This window comes from Mytilus edulis, chromosome 5, assembly GCF_963676685.1.
Source record: "Mytilus edulis chromosome 5, xbMytEdul2.2, whole genome shotgun sequence".
Taxonomy (NCBI): domain Eukaryota; kingdom Metazoa; phylum Mollusca; class Bivalvia; order Mytilida; family Mytilidae; genus Mytilus; species Mytilus edulis.
The window spans coordinates 13,801,821-13,821,911 of NC_092348.1; the positions used below are offsets into that span (position 1 = coordinate 13,801,821).

At 31.8% G+C, this 20,091-nt stretch overlaps 1 protein-coding gene across 1 annotated transcript in view; it reads left to right on the plus strand.

Moving 5' to 3' along the window:
• The window catches only part of LOC139524941 (serine-rich adhesin for platelets-like), a 28,713-nt gene extending 26,028 nt beyond the window's left edge, over positions 1-2,685 (plus strand). The window contains exons 6-7 of the mRNA XM_071320114.1: positions 2,000-2,052; positions 2,391-2,685. Of these exons, the coding sequence (XP_071176215.1) occupies positions 2,000-2,052; positions 2,391-2,685 (348 nt within the window). The remainder of the gene's footprint in view (positions 1-1,999; positions 2,053-2,390) is intronic.
• Positions 2,686-20,091: the final 17,406 nt, after the last annotated feature.

Genomic DNA, 20,091 nt, shown 5'->3' on the forward strand with positions numbered 1-20,091 from the left:
CTTAATTTAGTAGATGAATATTTGTTGCATGGGCACATGAATATACTTTTTGAAGATGTTTTAAAAGTATTTTGGTAAATTTGATTTTTTTAAATTTGCCAAAGGCGTCAAAAGTAGTTTATCTAAAAATGTAGTTTTTTGGGAGAACATTGGAGCAAGCAAATTTATAATTTAAAATAATATAAAATCAGGTTATATGATTCCTTTTGTGAGTTAGCCACCCCCTATGAAATTCCACAATAATACATCTGCAGTTGATAAAACTGATTTTGTAAACGGAGCTTGTCTCTAACTTTCGAAAAACGGATGCGTACACGAAGTACCATCCCAGTATTCAGACAGTATCAACTGTTCAGGGTTTGCTCAATAAAGCATTTAATTATAGTATAGAATTAAGATGGGCAAAAACAGTTCAATTGATGCATATGTTTTGTGATGGAGATAGGAGTTTCATAAGGGCAAATTATAGTCGCAGGAAAAATGGGGCACTTATATCGCCGACTTGGGTGAAGATTAAGTCACCATACACCACAAAGACTAAGTGTGGGCTATTTTCTGCATCAACTGAGTCGTCCAATTTTAAGATACTCTATTATATTAATTTGCAAGTATACAAATTGTAAACTAAGTTTACAATTGTGTTCCAATAAATATGAACAATATATTTGACTGAAATATTTGCATCAACGGAGCTTTATTTTGATATTAACTTACACACCAAAATGCGGCTTTCAAGCCATAATGAAATCTATTTATTTGAAATACTAAAGTAACTTTACTTTATTTGAAACATTTTAAACATGGCTAAAAGAATAAATAAAGTTACAAGTACCTGCAGCGGTGACTTTAGTCTTCCGCCCTCCTGGGTGTAATATTGACAAGTGACTAACTCGAAAAGTGTTATATTAGTACATGTGTATATATATATGGGTAATATTGCCGCGCTTTGAGTTCATGCATAACTCATGCCATTTGAATATAATACATATCATTTAAATAATAATAAAGACTCGCTTTATCTTTCTATTGTACTAATTTAAATATTCAGTACGTAAAGCCAAACATAGCGTACAAAGCTAGTTTGTTTCAAAATACGCAGCGAAAAAATACTAGTCATCAATCGTCAAGAAACATGTGTATGAAATATGAATATGATATGAATGTGAAACATATAAAACTGAAAACACAAATAACACAATATGGTAAATAATGAAACAAAATAGATCCATATATCCGGTGCCACACACCCACTCCTGCAAAAAGTTTCGTCTCGAAACTATCTCTAAACCAATATATCAAACCTATGACAGTTTTGAAATTTGGGCAATCTAGATGTGCATGCGGCAAACGCCTCTATACCATATAGCAATGACCAAAATTCAGGACACTTCAATAGGATTCACAAACAAATAACAACAACAAAAGATATCAAATAGTCAAATAAAATTAACAAAAATATCCCACATTACTATAAATTGTCGTTGACAAACGATCAATCTAAATTCTTGCTGATGTACCTCATCCACTAATCTGTTGTACAAATATCTAAATTTCCCACTCATACATATAAATATACATCATTTAAATAATAATAAAGAATTAGGTCCAGTCCATATGCATACTTTTTTAAAATACGCATATGGTCTGAATGTACACTTACGGTCTGCCAGATTACAAGACGTTGGTCAAGTTTATTCGATACCTTGAAATGTATATCACAGATCAACATAAGTTAAATTGTAATTGAAATAAAAACTTAATGTTTTAACTTTTAACTATTTAAAAGTTAATCTCCTGTACAATATATCACGGAAGAAACTGGACATAAATTATATAAATATATAAGTGCCCCCCCCCCCCCCCTTTCAAGAAAAGTTCTGGATCTGCCACTGAATGATGTATGAAAGCTTCTAATTCCCCTAGGTAAATCCGGCATAAATCCAATTCAAAAAGTCAAAAGGTGATTTTTTTACTGAAGTTATCCATTTATCTTCCTTAGAAGTTACAGACTAACTCTATTTTAAAGTTACATAAGACTTCTTACAGCAACAGGTAGCAGGATCGTTCCATAGCCCGTTGGCAGCATGACCGTGATGATAACCATACAATTGTTGTGCCCCAAAATACTTTGTGTTTGCTCACAATTTAGCCCTTGAACTTTGTGCTGATTCAAAATTTCTGTTAATGCGTTTTCGAAATCGTCTTCCCATCCTGCGTCGCCATCTTTAAAACATTCTGAGGCCGTTTTCATTAGGACGGTTTTGATTGGTCAATATAAATACTTTCTGCGGTCAAATATTACGTAATGAAAGGTCACAAAAGTGAAAGAGACAAGGGTAGTTGTTAGATCTCAAATGTAGTATAACGTAATAAGATCAGTATTTTATTAGATTGGCACATTCTGTGTCACTGAACAAAGAAACAACACCAGGAAACACAAAAAAAGAAAGAAAGAAGACAAGAAAAGCTGCTTATAAGGCTGCAAGAACGGAAGGAAACAAAACTTCTAGTGATTCTTCTGAACAACAGGCATCAAAATCAGCAGAAGCAAATACAAATTCTTCATCAACTCAACCTGACATTTCGAAATTTTTAACCCCCAACAATAAAACAAAAGCAGCCAAGGAAAGAACCCCACCTACTCCCAATCAACCAGATGGGAAAAGACAATCAGTACATCTATAAATTATAGAACATGTATGTTTATTTGTCTTGTCTATTGTATTTATGTTTGTGTGTATCATGTATTTATATAAAGATAATTGAATGGAATAAAGATTCAAAAACAAATGTTACAAGAGTAGATATGAAAAAAAGAAAAGTAAAACTTTTCAAACATTGTATTATAACATATATCGTCATGTTAATGTTACTATTGACAAGTATCTTTGATAATACCAAAAACAAAAAATGATAGAGATAAATCAATTATATTAGAAAAGTTAAACTGTATGAGTTCTATTTAAAACCTTTCAGGATTACAACTTCTATCTATAGTAGATGTATTCGAAAATATCAAATCAAAAGAAAAGATTTACCTACCATAACATCTCTTCACACCATAAATCATATAAAGTAAATGACAATAGAAAAAAGAAAAATATTATGAAAAAAATAAATAAACACTGTCAAAATGTTACGAAAAACAAAACATAAAAAACAAGCAGTACTTTACTAGAGTTTCATAGATTTGAAATTTTTTCACATTACTTAGTGAGAAAACTAGAGACAGATTATTATTTTTCTCAGTCAAAACCATACATTTGTTTTAGTTTGTAAACAGCAAAAAATGTGTCATTTTGTAATTTCAGTTATAGTTCTGTATACAATGTATGTTATATATTTCAAGTATGTAGTAATTGTGTATGAGTATGTATTATATGTTGTTTCAAAATTAACATCTCGATATCGGTCAAAATACAATCGTGATACAGACTATAACAATATTGTTATAATCCAATTACAAAAAAAGAAAATTGTTTAACGTAATTATTTTCACAGGTAACACCCACGTTAAAAAAATACAATTAAAAGTAGGAGAAATAAAGTTTACTTTAAAAATGCTACCCAAACGTAAAGTACGCTCACTAATTAAGCGTAATATAAAAATCGAATATCCAATCAAAAGTGTCAAATTGAGACACTATTTTTCATAGTATATGGTTAAACCATGTTCTATATTTCGTCACGCACAATTAACTTTGTATTGTACACAACTATCTATTCAATGATCAATAGGTAATTACAAGCAAGCAAGTCAAATTCTGTTACTACTTTAAAAATATGTCCATGCAATTATTTCACCCTTAAGCCATTCAAACAATTAAAATTCACAAACAGAAACAACATTTATTTATCTATATACGCTTCTGTTTTTAATTTTAAATGAATACAATTACTTTTCATTTACAACCTGAAATCATTTATTCCATTAAAATTTTAATGAAACAATCTATTAAAATTTGACTTTCTCACAAAAAAGATTAAGGTGATGCCTAAAAATCATACATAATAGCAAGGAATCTTCAATGAGTCGATCTATAAATTTTAAATATACGATAATAATAATAATAATATTACTTCAATCATCTATTTATTGATAAGAGGATTTTCAATAAAGAACATGAGTCTCACAAACACATAGTTTTAAAGATTAAAAATACACAATTTGAAAAACGTTAAATGTGGTTTACATGTCAAATGACATAACTTTGACATCGAAAGAGACCACTTTCAAACGCTCTACGCTCTTGGGTACATGAATGATCAATTCGTTTTCATCATTGTAGAACTGCACTTTTTGGTCCGTCTGGCGCAAACAAAATACATTGCTAATTGTAGGTATATTTTCCGTGTCATCAGATACAGCTGGAAGAGGGGGTTGTAATGCGTCACTTATATTTCTGCTCATTTCTATGCTCCGTCTTTTGTATGTCTAAACCGCGTTACTACGATGACCACTGCGTGATTTGACAGCCGATTCATCAACACCACTATATTATAGGGTTGTTACACATGAAACCTTTCCGGAATGGTTTGAAATATAACGGTTTGAACAATCTATTCCTGCTTTATCAAACATAAGTTTCATGTAAGTAGACAGTTTATTCACGCCAAAGACTTGTGCAGAAAATTTATTTCCCTCGTTTTTCAAACTAATTTTCCCGATTGGCCTTCTGTAAAAGGCCCCTTCACTCGAAATATATTTCAAATATGTGCTGAACAGTTTAACAATGTATCTTGGGTTTGAAGTATCTTCCCAATGAGTATTTTGTGTCGGTTCAATTTTGCGGTGATTGATTCCCCCTTGTACATATTTGGATACCCTACCGAAAAACTTCAAACAGCGTTTGTTTTGCGTATAATCAATAAAGATTTTATATTGTGAGGCATCTAAATCTCGGTGTTCGTCAATTTCACGGAAACCGAAGAGTTTACAATTGTAATAAAACACTGCAAAACTTAGGCCCTCAGATGTCGTCATGCTAAAAATGCCTTTCTCCCATAAGATCCTTTCGTCATCAATAGATACGGGATCTGCCCTCTTATGAATTCCTACCAAAAGTTTTAAAAAAATCTGATAAAAAAAGAAAACTGAATTTGAAATACTTTTGTAGAAAAGGGGGGTGTATTAAGGTTTCTTCAAATACCATTGAATATTTGAAGTAATATTTAATTGCAAAAGTACTTTTTATCTGAAACATTTGACTTTTCCTCCTTGAGCAAACACATATACTAAAAATGTTATGACAGACGGACCAACGGACGACAAACATGACGGACGACGAACAGTGACAATTATCATATGAAAAAGGATAAAGAGTATATTTACACAATAGAAATAAGATAAAACAATGGGATATTAAACAAATACAGTTTTGATAATTTTAAGAAAAATGAAAAACAAATCATAAATAAATCAATGAATTCGGCACACATCAAGTGTACATTGTTACTTGGATGGAGAGTTGTCTAATTGTCAGTCATACCACATCTTCCTATATCTATTAGAGTAAATGTTTTTGAAAAACTATAATTACGATGATGTATAAGACAAGCATGCATTCTCAACAAGATAGTATGTCACTGCTTTTTCTTGTCAATTTTGTTTTAAAAATTGGATCGCATTTTGAATGTGCATGTAATACTTTTCACTGGATGTTTGGCAACATCAATTTTTTTTTATGCCAAAGCGTAGAATAGGTGTTTAATTTTTATATTTATAATATAATTTTAAAAAACCATATGACTTACCAATACCATCATGGGTTAATTCTTTCATTCTTGCATCTAATGCCTTCTAAAACGTCGAAAACGTGGAGGTATTTTTTTGCAAAAAAAATATTTCAGAACGACCATCATCTCTTAGGTAACGCTGTAGTCCATTTGTCAAGTTAATGAGTGTATTATGTGGATATGGGGACCCATCCTCGCGCCTGCATTCCATTACAAATCTAGACATCCAGAAGTCCATCTGCTGTAAATCTGCAGATTTCATTTCAACCGGAACACATGTATAATGTTCAGTAGCGGTTATAGGGTTACAGTTTCTGTTTTCAGCCCATGTTTTCCAAACATTTACACTCCAGTTAGTAGAACTTTTAGTTTTTGCTGGTATTCTGTCACTTATGCGCTTTTCAAACTCTGTGGTTGAAACTGGATTTGAAAATCTATTCTTATTGTCACTAAAAACCAACTGTTGAGTTTGAATTATATCCAAATCTTCTAATTCCCATTCCGTATCGTGTTTTGAAATTATTTGAAAATCTGAAAATCAGGCAGATCCATACTTTCTGACTTAGCCACTTTCACCTGTTTACAACTCGCATATCAAACTGTGTTTAAACACACAAACATTTTTGTGATTACAAGTTACCACCATTTGTGTTCTCTTTATTTTACTAGCATTGTTTAGTTGGATTAATATTGTTCACTCAATTCTTTACCATAGCTTAATTATAATGCTTTTGTTAAATCATTTAGATGATTGCAAAGAAATGATAGACTGAAAACTTTGATTGTTTTTAATCATTTAGATGATTGCAAAGAAAGGATAGCTGGATTACGTTGATTGAATTTAATCCTTTAAATGATAGCTTGAATACTATGATTTTTTTTAATCATTTAAATGATAGTTTGATTAATATGATTGATTTTAATCACTTCAATGCTTTCTTAATTAGTATGAGTGTTTTAATCCTTTAAACAATTTCTAATGTACTATGATTCTTTTTAGTTATTTTATTGATTGCATCTTCAATTACCAGCTGGATATCAGTGTACGAAACTATTTTTCAGTCTTATATTCACTTTTTGAAAGAACAATGTTCTCTCTTTTAAGGGAATGTCTGAATGAATTGCACAATTATTATTCTAAAATGTTCATACATTATTTGTTTATTTTCATAAAATAATGCTACATTAACACTGTGTCTAAACCACACCGGCAAAATTTGCTCGGACTCGATAGTATCTAACATCCGGCACAATGACGGAACACCAATAGACAAAAGAAAGGTAGGTTTCTCCTTATTTTTTTATTTTTTTTATGATATCGAAGAATATATATACATATACAACTATTTTCTATTGTGAGATGCAATATTTTCTACAACCGTTCTATATTAACGGAGAAATAATTTATTAATTATGCGTTACCTTTTTTTCTATGTTTAGCTTTTCTTTTACTATACTGAATACTGTATTCCTTTATTTCCAATTTGAGGGAGTCCCACAGAAGTGTAGGATCTATTTCATTTTTTCCTATCCCATTACTATGTTTTTTGTATAATTTTATTTATATTGCCTTCGTATTCTTGCTCGTTGAGAATACCGTTGTTAATATTCCATTACCCCGGGCCTCTTGTTTCAGATGATACAGATTGTAACTGTATTGATACTGCTTGGTGGTCAGTACTTTTAAAAAGAATAGGCCTAATATCACATGACTTTACGTTTAACACGAAATCTTTTTTAACTTGGAACTTCTTCTATCAATATAAGCTTAATGTCATTAGTGTAAACGCTTAAGGCCAGTCACTCATTTACAAAATGTATTAATCACTGTGTCTAAACCACACCGGCAAAATTTGCTCGGACTCGATGGTATCTAACATCCGGCACAATGACGGAACACCAATAGACAAAAGAAAGGTAGGTTTCTCCTTATTTTTTTTATGATATCGAAGAATATATATACATATAAAACTATTTTCTATTGTGATATGCAATATTTTCTACAACCGTTCTATATTAACGGAGAAATAAGTCAAAATGCATGTCAAAATGACGAATTGAGTGAACCTTGCCTCAAAATTGTTTAATTTCTCGTTAAATTGTTCACATTGTACGAAAAGAAAGGTACGGGAAGATAGATATTGACACGGAGATTGCAAATTTAGTTATTATGAGCATCTCAATAATTGTATTTTTGTGTATGGAACGAAAGAAAAGGGTCATGTCAAATTAAAATAAACCGGTTTCGTCAATGTTGTTACTACACAATCACCCGGTTTCGTCTATATATATCACCCGGTTTTGTTTTTTTTTGGTTTTTTTTAACAAACAATTTATGAAAAGAAACTTTGGCACGGATCTGAACATTGTCTTTCGAGAATTTAAAAATATATTTATTGTAAAGTAAACTTGGCGTGTTAAAATCTATTTTAAACGGGCACTTTTGGACATAGTTAATTATGATAATACACATTTTCCTAATGAAACTTCAAACTAATTTTAAATGGAATACAAATACCGAATAGCAAACACTGGTATATTTTCTTTGTTTATAATAGTAGTATGTAAAGATGAAAAATAAAAGGATGTGTTTTGATTGTGCCATAATTTTAATTTACTATACTATACTGTTCTGCACAAATTAATCATGCATGCAGTCCTGCCAGATTTTCTGGTACTATATATACTGTGTTACTTGCGCACTAAAGCGAGTTTTCACACTTAAGCATCCATAACATAACAGTGAGATTTGTAACTTTCTCCCCGTTTCTGGTAGGCACATTTATTTTCATAGGCATGTTTTTCACATTATTTTTACAGTTCAAATTCATTTTTTGTACAGTTCAAATTCAATTGAAACTTCAAGATAACTTTCGAAAACAATATCTGACATTTTTGTATTTTCAATGTGAATAAAAGTTGGTTTGCAAAACATGACCGTCATTTATATATAGGTCTTATTAAGAAGAAGTGACGGTAACCACTTATCCCATAAACATTGACAATGAGACAACTTTCTTTTAGACACAAAAATTATGTTGAATTAATCAAGTTTAGGTCAGCGTATGCCTTAAACAATGAGAAAAACACACAAATTGCATGAAAGCAAGCTATAACAGGGCCCTAAATTATAAATGTAAAACAATTCAAACAAGAAAACTACCTGCCTATTTTATGTTCAAAACGCATATGGTATAAAGCAACCAAAGACAACCATGGAATTACAAGCGTGTGATTCGGGAATGGACTGAGTCAAAGTGTTGTCGCTGACACAAACAGTACAACAAAAGTACAAATAATAAAAAATGATGAAAAAACCTTAACTCGTCCGATGACAGAGCCTGTATAGTAAATGCGCGATGTGTGCCAAAACTTGTATCATAGTTAAAATTATCCCTTAACGATTGTAGAAAAGATTACATACATAGAATGATTAGATTACTTATAAAGGTGTCCATCCTTTTGTGCGAGAAAATGACATATCAATTGTGTGTTTCGATTTTTAAGACCGTAAACTTTAATTTCAAGTTTATACATGTTCAATATATTTTCCCATAACTCATATAGAACACGCATATTTAGAGAGCGTTAATCTCAATATGCTGTTAAAAAATTTCGGAATGCAACGTAAATTAAAATATTTGTGTTCTATAAGAGTAGGAATTCAAGTGTTTGCTTATTATTTATTTGAATCTGCGACTCATATAAATAATAAGCCGTTGTCAGGTGAACGAACTTGTTTTCCAACGACCCACAAAACTCCTTTTGAACGCTGAAGTTAAATAATCAATTATAATGTAATGCGATTATGATTTTTTTTATTTGACCAAACCGGGTTATGCATTTTGAAATCTATGACGAAACCGGGTTGTATACATTGACGAAACCGGCCAGTTCCATTTTGACATGACCCATTTCCTTCGTTCCATACACAGAGATACAATTATGGAGATGCTCATAGTAACTAAATTTGCAATTTCCGTGTCAATATCTATCTTCCCGTACCTTTCTTTCCGTACAATGTGAACAATTTAACGAGAAATTAATCAATTTCGAGGCAAGGTTCACTCAATTCGTCATTTTGACATGCATTTTGACTTATTTCTCCGTTAATATAGAACGGTTGTAGAAAATATTGCATATCACAATAGAAAATAGTTTTATATGTATATATATTCTTCGATATCATAAAAAAAATAAGGAGAAACCTACCTTTCTTTTGTCTATTGGTGTTCCGTCATTGTGCCGGATGTAAGTTACTGGTATCGAGTCCGAGCAAATTTTGCCGGTGTGGTTTAGACACAGTGATTAATACATTTTGTAAATGAGTGACTGGCCTTAAGCGTTTACACTAATGACATTAAGCTTATATTGATAGAAGAAGTTCCAAGTTAAAAAAGATTTCGTGTTAAACGTAAAGTCATGTGATATTAGGCCTATTCTTTTTAAAAGTACTGACCACCAAGCAGTATCAATACAGTTACAATCTGTATCATCTGAAACAAGAGGCCCGGGGTATTGGAATATTAACAACGGTATTCTCAACGAGCAAGAATACGAAGGCAATATAAATAAAATTATACAAAAAACATAGTAATGGGATAGGAAAAAATGAAATAGATCCTACACTTCTGTGGGACTCCCTCAAATTGGAAATAAAGGAATACAGTATTCAGTATAGTAAAAGAAAAGCTAAACATAGAAAAAAAGGTAACGCATAATTAAGAACTACAATTAAAAATATTAAATGAAAAATCTAATAATGAAGATAATGATTCTATAAAAGAAAAAATATCCACTTTAGAGAAAGAGCAAGAAAATCAATATTAATACAAAGCAAAGGGATTTCAAGTAAGATCAAAACAAGAGTGGGTAGAATAGGGAAAAAAATAATGCGTATTTCCTAGGTCTTGAAAAATCTAAACAAACGAAAAAGACTATACTTAAACTGAGAAACAGATCAAGATAAAATATTAAAGCTTGAAAGAAATTTTTATGCTAATCTATACGACACTAAACAGAAACCGGATATAGATGTTAAACAAGAATGTGTCCAAAGTACACGGATGCCCCACTCGCAGTATCCTTTTCCATGTTCCATGGACCGTGCAATTGGGTAATAATCTTATTTGGTATTAAAATTAGAAAGATTTTACTATAGGGAACATATGTACTAAGTTTCAAGTTGATTGGACTCCAATTTTATCAAAAACTACCTTGACCAAAAACTTTAACCTGACACTCCCACTTTCATTTTCTATGTTCAGTGGACCGTGAAATTGGGGTCAAAAGTCTAATTTGGAAAATTAGAAAGATCATATCATAAGCAACAAGTCTACTAAGTTTCAAGTTGACTGGACTTCAGCTTCATCAAAAACTACCTTGACCAAAAACTTTAACCTGAACGGACAGACGCACAGACGAACGGAGCCACAGACCAGAAAACATAATGCCCCTTTACTATCGTAGGTGGGGCATAAAAATACATTTCTGAAACAAAACGTAATTATAAACTATCAGAAGAAGAAAGTAAGTCTTGTGACGGAAACGTAACGCTAGAAGAATTAACCATTGCAGTCAATAACCTAAAGATAAAAAAAATGTCCTGGAATGGACGGAATAAGTATATATTATAAACTTTTATAAAAAGTTTTGGGAACTTCTTGGACCGCTGCTTGTAAAAAATTTTAATTTTAGCTTTGAAAATAAACATCTGCCATTACGCAAAGACAAAGTTTACTGAATCTAATCTATAAGAAAAATGATATTTTAGAACTTGCAAATTATAGACCAATATCATTATTAAATAGTGATTACAAAATACTCTCATACCCTCTAGCTTTAAGAATAAAAAATTCTTACATTTAATCATTAATAATTACATTAGATGTATGTTTCATTATGATACGTTATTCTGATTGGCTAACTGCACATCACCTGTTATTCCTTAAGCAGTTGTATCACACAATAAAACTTATCATTCATGATGACACGAGGTCCCATAATAAAGTGCACATGTAAATTAAATAAAAACTTGATGTAAATCGTGTTTTCGTGACCCTAGCTAAAAAATGTAATTATAAGTATTAAATGCTTCTTTTTGTAACTTCATAGGGTTGTAAAAGCGTTGACCGTGCGCACATTTTTAGAATGAAGCGCTTCCGCGCTTCATACAAAATGTACTTCGGTCAACACTTTTACACCCCAATAAAGTTACAAAAAGAAGCATTCAATTCTTAAATGCTGATCAAACAGGATACATAAAGAACAGATTTCTAGGTTTTAATTTACGCCAAATACATGACGTAATAGATAACGCAGATAAGTTTTATATAGAAGGAGCAATTTTATTCATAGATTTTTTGAAAGCTTTCGACACATTAGAATGGAATTTTTTGTATCATACTTTAGAATATTTTGGTTTTAATAAACCCTTCATAAATTGGATAAAAACCTTGTATACAAATATAAATGGTTCTATATTTAATAATGGTTGGATATCTGCTCCTTTTAGAACCCTAAGAGGTATCCGGCAGGGATGCCCGTGCTCTTTACTTTTCGTAATGTCAGTAGAAATAATGGCTAACCAACTAAGGCATAACAAAAATATAAGAGGCATAGAATTAAAAATTGATAGTAAAACACATTGCGTAAACATCACGCAAGTTGTTGATGAAACAACTCTATTCCTAAATTCTAAAGAAGAAATTCGAACAGCATTAAATATAATCGAAATCTTTGGAACTTTTTCTGGATTACAACTTAATAAAAATAAAACAGAAGGAATTTGGATTGTAAACTAAAGCATTGTAGAGATAAAGTAGATGAATTTAATTTCACAGACAAACCTGTAAAAGTGCTAGGTATATATTTAAGAAATAATTCATGGGGGCTTGAACATATCGTGATTTTACCACGGGTTGACCCTTTATGATAAATATTTTACCCCTGAGCGATAGCGAGGGGTAAAATATCGGCATAAAGGAACAACCCGTGGTAAAATCTAGATATATTCAAGCCCCCATGAATTATTTCGATTCTGATAGGACACATACGGCAATTCTTTTGGATCGAAGCGCTCTAGGTGTAGGCAAATATTTGCCGTTCCCATAAATAAACGCACTAATAAACTAGCGTAAAAGAACGGAGCAAACTGCATTAGTGACATGCTTAAACTATTTAAAATAATGTATTTAGACAGTTTTGGATGAATTTGAATGATAATTTATTTATATGTCTTATATGATGTACAATAAAGGGCTTTTGCCACATTTTAGCATCATTTGTGTATGTTTCCTTGTGATGATTTTCGGATTCACAAGCGTGTATTTTCCCGTAAAATGCTTACATTCTAACGTCATTGTTCTATGACGTCGGGTATCTCATTCTTAAAAAAGCATATGACGTGGGAGTACAATCCGAACAGCACTGGCAATATATTCATATTTTACCACGGGTGTGTACTCGAAGCGTTTGAAGGACGTCATGTTAGAATTCGGCATTAATAAAAAAGATTGTGAAAAATTGAATTGGGATACTAGATTTGAAAAGAGTCGAAATCTGATTACATCGTGGAAAAAAAGAAACTTAACCATTTTAGGTAACATTGTAATAGTTAAAACTCTCATCATACCACACTTTAACTTTTTAGAAAATGTTACAGTTTTAAGTAACTCAAAAATACTTGATCAAGAAAGAGAAATCTTTAGTTTCATATGGAATAGTAAGAAAGACAAAGTTAAAAGACATACTTTGGTAGCAGATTACAACCAGGGAGGGCTTAATATGACCGACATAAAAAGCTACCTCTACTCTCTTAAAATAAGATGGGTCTCTAGATTGCTACAGGCAAAACAAGAAAATTGGAAATTGATACCAAAGCTATTTTTAAATAAGTTAGGAGAAAATTTCCTCATTTTTAGAATGAAGTTAAACAACCAAATTTAAAAAAAAAACTGGATCACATAACTAAGGATATTCCAGAATTTTACTTAGAAAAAATAAAAAGTTGGATTTTATTTCATGAAACGAACAACACAGAATTTCAAAACTTTGTCGAGATAAGAAAGCAAGTTATCTGGGGTAATAAATTTATAAAATTTCAAAACAAGCCGCTTATTATGCATAACTGGATACACAGTGATTTCATTTATATTAATGATATTATTGACGATAATGGAAAAATTGCCCAAGATAAAATATTAAAAAACTGCGAAACACTAAAAATTGGATAGCAGAAATTTTAAAAGTCAAAAACTAAATACCAACCTCATGGCTGAAAGCTTTATCAACGGAAGAATCCATCAAATCAAAAGTAAATTTTAATAGATTATTTATCAATATAAACAAAGAAAATTGTATACGTCGCATATGACACATATTCAATGTATATACAAACAATTTTAAAATTTCACATAGGCAATGTTAGCACACAGGGTTAAAAATTAAAAGTATCTAAGAATTAATTTCAGAAATAGACCGAGATTTAAAATAGTCCAAAAGTTATATAGAAATTATAAGAATCCACAAATAGTTCATTCCACTACGGGATTGAATAATTTGACGTTTGTGGTTCAACGTATTTTTTTGTAATTCATAGTAGAAATATATCAAAATTAGAACAATATCACACTGACGGGATCTTTTAAAGTACAGAGTCACGTTATAAGAACCAAAGAAATACAAAAAGTTGCATATACAAAACACACCAGCAAAAAATGAAAGACAATACAAACACATTGACGAGATGTTAAGTACCGAGCCACGTTAAACGGATATCACATAAAACAATCCAACAGTAAAAGTAATATTAATAATAGAACAAAGACAAATGAAAGAACAATAAAACACGTTGTTAAGATCATAAACAACATCAGTACGCAGAATCTATACATCAAGACCATCATGTATTATTTGTAAAGTTGATACGGAATATTTATCAACAAGGTCATGGTACCTTCCGAGTCTACTTTTTTAGTTAAAGGACGAGACGTTCTTTGACATACCCCTGGTTCATCAACTTTTTACTCAGACACTGATGACGTTTTACATAGTCTGAGTAGGAGCTGAAAGCTCTTGAATATCGAATAAGTTGGGATATGTATATCCCATGTGCAGGTGAATTTGGTACATTGCTACTAAGGTGGGGGAAATTTATAATTTCAAAATTAAAATGTTGTTTCTTTAATTTCTAGTTCTGGTGGATATATTAGTGGAATCCAATCAGAAAAGTTTGGATTGTTTATGGAAAGAACATCAATATATCTGAAAGTGAAATAAATAATCTGGCTTCTTTGATCCTCTTGTTTTTGACAAGTGTCTGAAGGAACTCAGATTCATAAGAAAATAAGAAGAGGTCGGCAAGAAGAGGCGCACAGTTTCTTCCCATAGAAATGCCGACAATTTGTTGGAAAAGTCTACCTCCAAACTCAACAAATATGTTGTTGATAAGAAACTCCAGCATACTGACCACTTGTTCTTCTGTGTAGCATGTTTTACCGTTTTGTTTGTCACTATTAACGAAATATGCCTTATGAAATCCCAAAGTAATAAATTTATAGCGTATGCTACCATTTTTATGTTGACAGGCACTGTGGATATTTTCTTTTAGGCGATTTTTCAATTTCACATGGGGAATGGTGGTATACAGGGTTAAAAAATCAAAAGTTTGATAGAACTAATTTCAGAAAAAGACCGAGATTTAAAATTATCTAGAAGTTCATTAGAAGTTTTACGAATCCACATATGGTTAATACCACTACGCGAGTAAACAGTTTCACAGTATTTCTGAAGACCCTCTTTCACTGCGGACAGAATTTTAGTCAATCTAATGGACAATTATTTAGTGGAACATGAAGATGAGCCAGCAATATACCGTTGTTTTTACGAAATTTTATGAAGCTTTGGTATCCAAATACAAACAAGGTAAGTCCTCCGATTTGGTGTTCAATGTAATGTTTATTGCAGCCATGAATGACTTATGATTTGCTAAAATCTCATCCTTGTCAGATGATATGTCTTTGTATGTGGGATTACCTGAGTGTTCCTTTATACCTAATTCTTTTACAAGACATTCGTAGTAATACGATTTACATACAAAGACAATATTATTTGAAGCTTTGTCCGCAGAAACAACAACATATTAATTATGAAGAGATGATGGACATTTCATGGCCTCTTTGTCTCTGAAATCGGACTTTGGTCGATCGTTCACACAGTTTATCAACTTGTGAATGCGACGTTTTATCAGAGACCTAATAGTTTTAACCCATTCTGACAAAGTGTCCAGTTCAACTTTTTCTCGCTTAGCCCTTGCTCTGGCGTAGTCCTCAATGGAATACATAATTATTTTGAAGTTATGGTTCCAATTGATGTGTTGGGGTTCTCTAAACTTAGGACCATGAGAAATCACCTTTCGGAGATTTTTATGTTGAATTATGTTTAGATGCCCAGTTATAAAATGACCAGAGGGGCTGTAATTATAAGGCGAGTGGGAACAGTCACATGTCGAAGTTTTTTTTTAGATATTGTTCTAAGTCAAGGTCCTGCAATACTTGTTTATAGTTAAATATTCTAGGTGCAATGGTTTTTGGTGTAACTGTAGGATACGATAGGAACAGACTGATTTTGAAAATAAATAGGAATTTTAAATGTTACCTCCTTGTGATGTAGAACGTTGCAGATATTGATTGCATGAATTCCTCTATTGGCAAAGTCAACAGGAAGGAATTTCCTCTTTTCCTCATATAAAGGTTCCGATCTTACTGGTTTGAAGAGACGGAAAAGAGCTACATCACAAATAATACTGACAAATTTGTATATGAAGAAAATGTATTCGTGCCTCCTTTGTCAAGTGCATAATTTTTCAAACGTTTAAGAAAATTAACTGGCAGTGAAAAGAGAATAGTTCTTATATAATGTAACCCTAGTGGATGATGAAGATGTGAAAGAATGTCATTAAAGCTCCCAGAGGGTGATCTAGATTTGGAAGACTTTTTTACATTAGGCCGATGGTAATGTTTTTGCCCATGACTACATTGTTGTCGAAAGGTAGTATTAAATAAACATTAACATCACTGCAGGCAGGACTTGACAAATTTCCTACTCCTTTAATATTATTATTACAACCATATGGCATTTCGGTCCCTAATACCCTTATCCGGAAATTTTCTCTATCTTTGCGGAAAGGAGTACTTAGTACAGGGCTATTTGTGTGGTGTATTCAATCTCTTTAAATCTGAATTTGACGAATACGTATGATCCTACAATCTACAAGAATATACTACAGTCCAAGTGCTTCAAACTTTAATTTTTCCAAAAGTAAAACACTTTTAAGATATTTCTAGGACACTTCAACTATTATGAATAAAAAAATTACCCACCTAATATGTTTAAAATCCAAATAAAAAAGATATCAAGTCGCCAAATTCATCATACATCCTTTTAGAAGCATCCTCTCAAGATTGGAACGTTGCTCAACAGTTTTTCAAGAAAGATATATACCTAATAAAAGAGGGGCGAAAGATACCAGAGGGACAGTCAAACTCATAAATCGAAAATAAAGTGACAACGTCATGTCTAAAAATGAAAAAAGAAAAACAGACAAACAATAGTACACATGACACAACATAGAAAACTAAAGAATAAGCAACACGAACCCCACCAAAAACTAGAGGGATCTCAGGTGCTCCGTAAGGGTAAGCAGATCCTGCTCCACATGTGGTACCCATCGTGTTGCTTATGTGATAACAAATCCGGTAAATAGTCTAATTCGGTAGGTCACATTCATGAAAGGGAAGGGGATTGTAGTTACGACGTAAGGAACATATCCGATATTATTTGTGAAACGGTTATTCCATAACGGTCAACCAACTCGTGATGGCGTCCGTAAAATTTACGAAGGGATGATTTCAATCTCACCATTTGGAACTCTTGGTTTAATAGCTTCCTTGTGAGTAGCAATCCTCTATCAAGAAAAACATGATAGGAAATGCAAAGACGGGAATATCTTATCAATTGAGAGATATATACCCCGTATGCAGGTGCTGCTGAAATGTTGCTACATTAAAATGGAAAGTTTACAATTGGAAAGCTGAAATCATCTCTTATGGCGTAAAGTTTTGTTTTCAACCGACCCACATTGTCAATTTCTAGATGTTTAAATTTTGATTTAAAATCTCGATAATTTCATTTGGATATCTGCAAAGAGCAACATACATATTAAGGGTTCTCTTGGAACGGAAAGTTTTATTGTTTTTTCAGTTTTAGCTTTTGGTTTGAGTTCAGCGCCTTACATTTACGACCTATGGTTAAATAATGGCGTGAAAAAGGAGTAGATATTATTAGTTACATAGTGTGCTAGTGACCTAATACGGTATATATGGGGTCAGTAAATTCCATATGGAGTGAAAGCGAAGAAGTGCTTTATCTAGATGATGGTATAGGTATGTCAGAAGGGTATTTAGAATGTCAAAATATATCTGAATTCGTAAAGTCCTCATTAACATTAGCTGGATTTTTGATAAATGAACAAACATCTATTTTTGATTTGATCCAGTTCAACGCTTGGAATGGCTCGGATCAATTTGTGATTATGTAAGCTTTGGTTGAGCTTTGTCTGAACGTAGATTAAATGATGCAAAAGAATCGTTTGACAATATTGTGAAACAAAATCCCATTATAAGTCAGTTAGCATCGCCGTTCACAAGTAGAATTATTTATATGTTTCCAGTTATGGGCAATGTCACAAGCCTAATGACAAGGTATTTATATTTTGCAATAATTGGATGGTTATTTAAATATTGCTTACGCTGAGTGTGTATTAGCAATGCTGAGATTTTGGTCCGACAGTTTGACAAATTTTAATCAGAAGAATTTTGTGAATGACACCTTACCGAACATAGTGTCGGACTCAATCAATCATAAACATCCATCGAGATGTAGACTTTGCATATAGAACACTGTCTTTTTTCTTACAACTTTTGCTCCGTTATATAATTTTGACTACACTATTTATAGCGTGACCTTTATATTTATAAAACTGAAAATTGCTGTGTATGCAAAGTTATTTCATTTAATTGTATGCATATTGCTGTTATTTCATACATCATGGATAAAAATGGCTTTACGTTAATACAAAATTGCAATATCAAAGCAATGGTTTTAATAAGTTAAAATTAAATTGAAAGAAACAGCTCACAAGATTGATAATTTTTTCCTAGTATTCATATAAAAAAATAGAATTTAAAATAGAAAGTTGTTTTAAATGCAAATCATGTTTTTCATATGGAACAAATAGATCAAGAGGTGTCGGAAAAAAAGTTTGATCTTAATGGAAGATTTATGTCGAGGCTCATTACGTATAAATGTCGTTTGGGAATTACATTTTTTTTTAAGTTTTCGCGAATTTATTTTGCAGGTAAAATCGGGTAAAAATATAGGTAATGTTAATATAAAAAATTACAAATATAACTATAATTTGTTAATTTTCATAGTAAATATAACTATAAATTATTAATTTTGAAAATAACTCCATTTGGTTAAGTTTCATCCAGGCAAACAAATCGGGGAAAATCATCAGTATACGATTGCTTTACTTTCGATGACCTCTTCGGTATTTATAGAACAGGGAAATCTGGTGATCTATTTTGGCGATGCACTGTTTTAAAAGGATTATTGCTAGAGGCAGAATAATTGACCAATATTCAATAGCCATTCTTAATGGTAACTGTGAACATAAACACACGTCAAATGCTAGAAAACTTGAGATGTAGCATAACCGCGTGGTGGTAGAGTAAAAGTGATAGAATACATATAACAGTAGAGCGTAGTAAACTAATTAATATAGAAGAAGGAAACCTTATTGGGAATGACCTGACAATGGCTATATAACGAGAAACGGCAAAGAATACCTAGATCTACCAAAGTAAAGAGATGAAATTCAAAAACACCATGGACGGATTAGAATTGCAAACTAACTAAAAGGAATCATTTTGTCCTTTAAACAGCAAAGACCACGGTATTGTTATTCTATCTTGCAATTATAATCTTGAAGCATTATGCACAAAAGCTTCAGAAATTTTCAAAGACGGAACTTTTAGTTACTGTCCTAAATATGTTGAACAGCTGTATACTTTTCATGGATAAAAACTGGGATATTATGTACCACTAGTGTTTGATCTCTTGCCATCTAAATCAGACGATATTTACACTGTTCTGTCCGACATAATATCTTCGTTTTGTACATTATATTTAAACCAAGGCTCGTTCATATTGGTTTTAAAATCAAAATGCACATTGCATTTAGTTTTGTATTTCCATCTACAAGAATAAAATGCTGTCGTTTTCATTTAGACC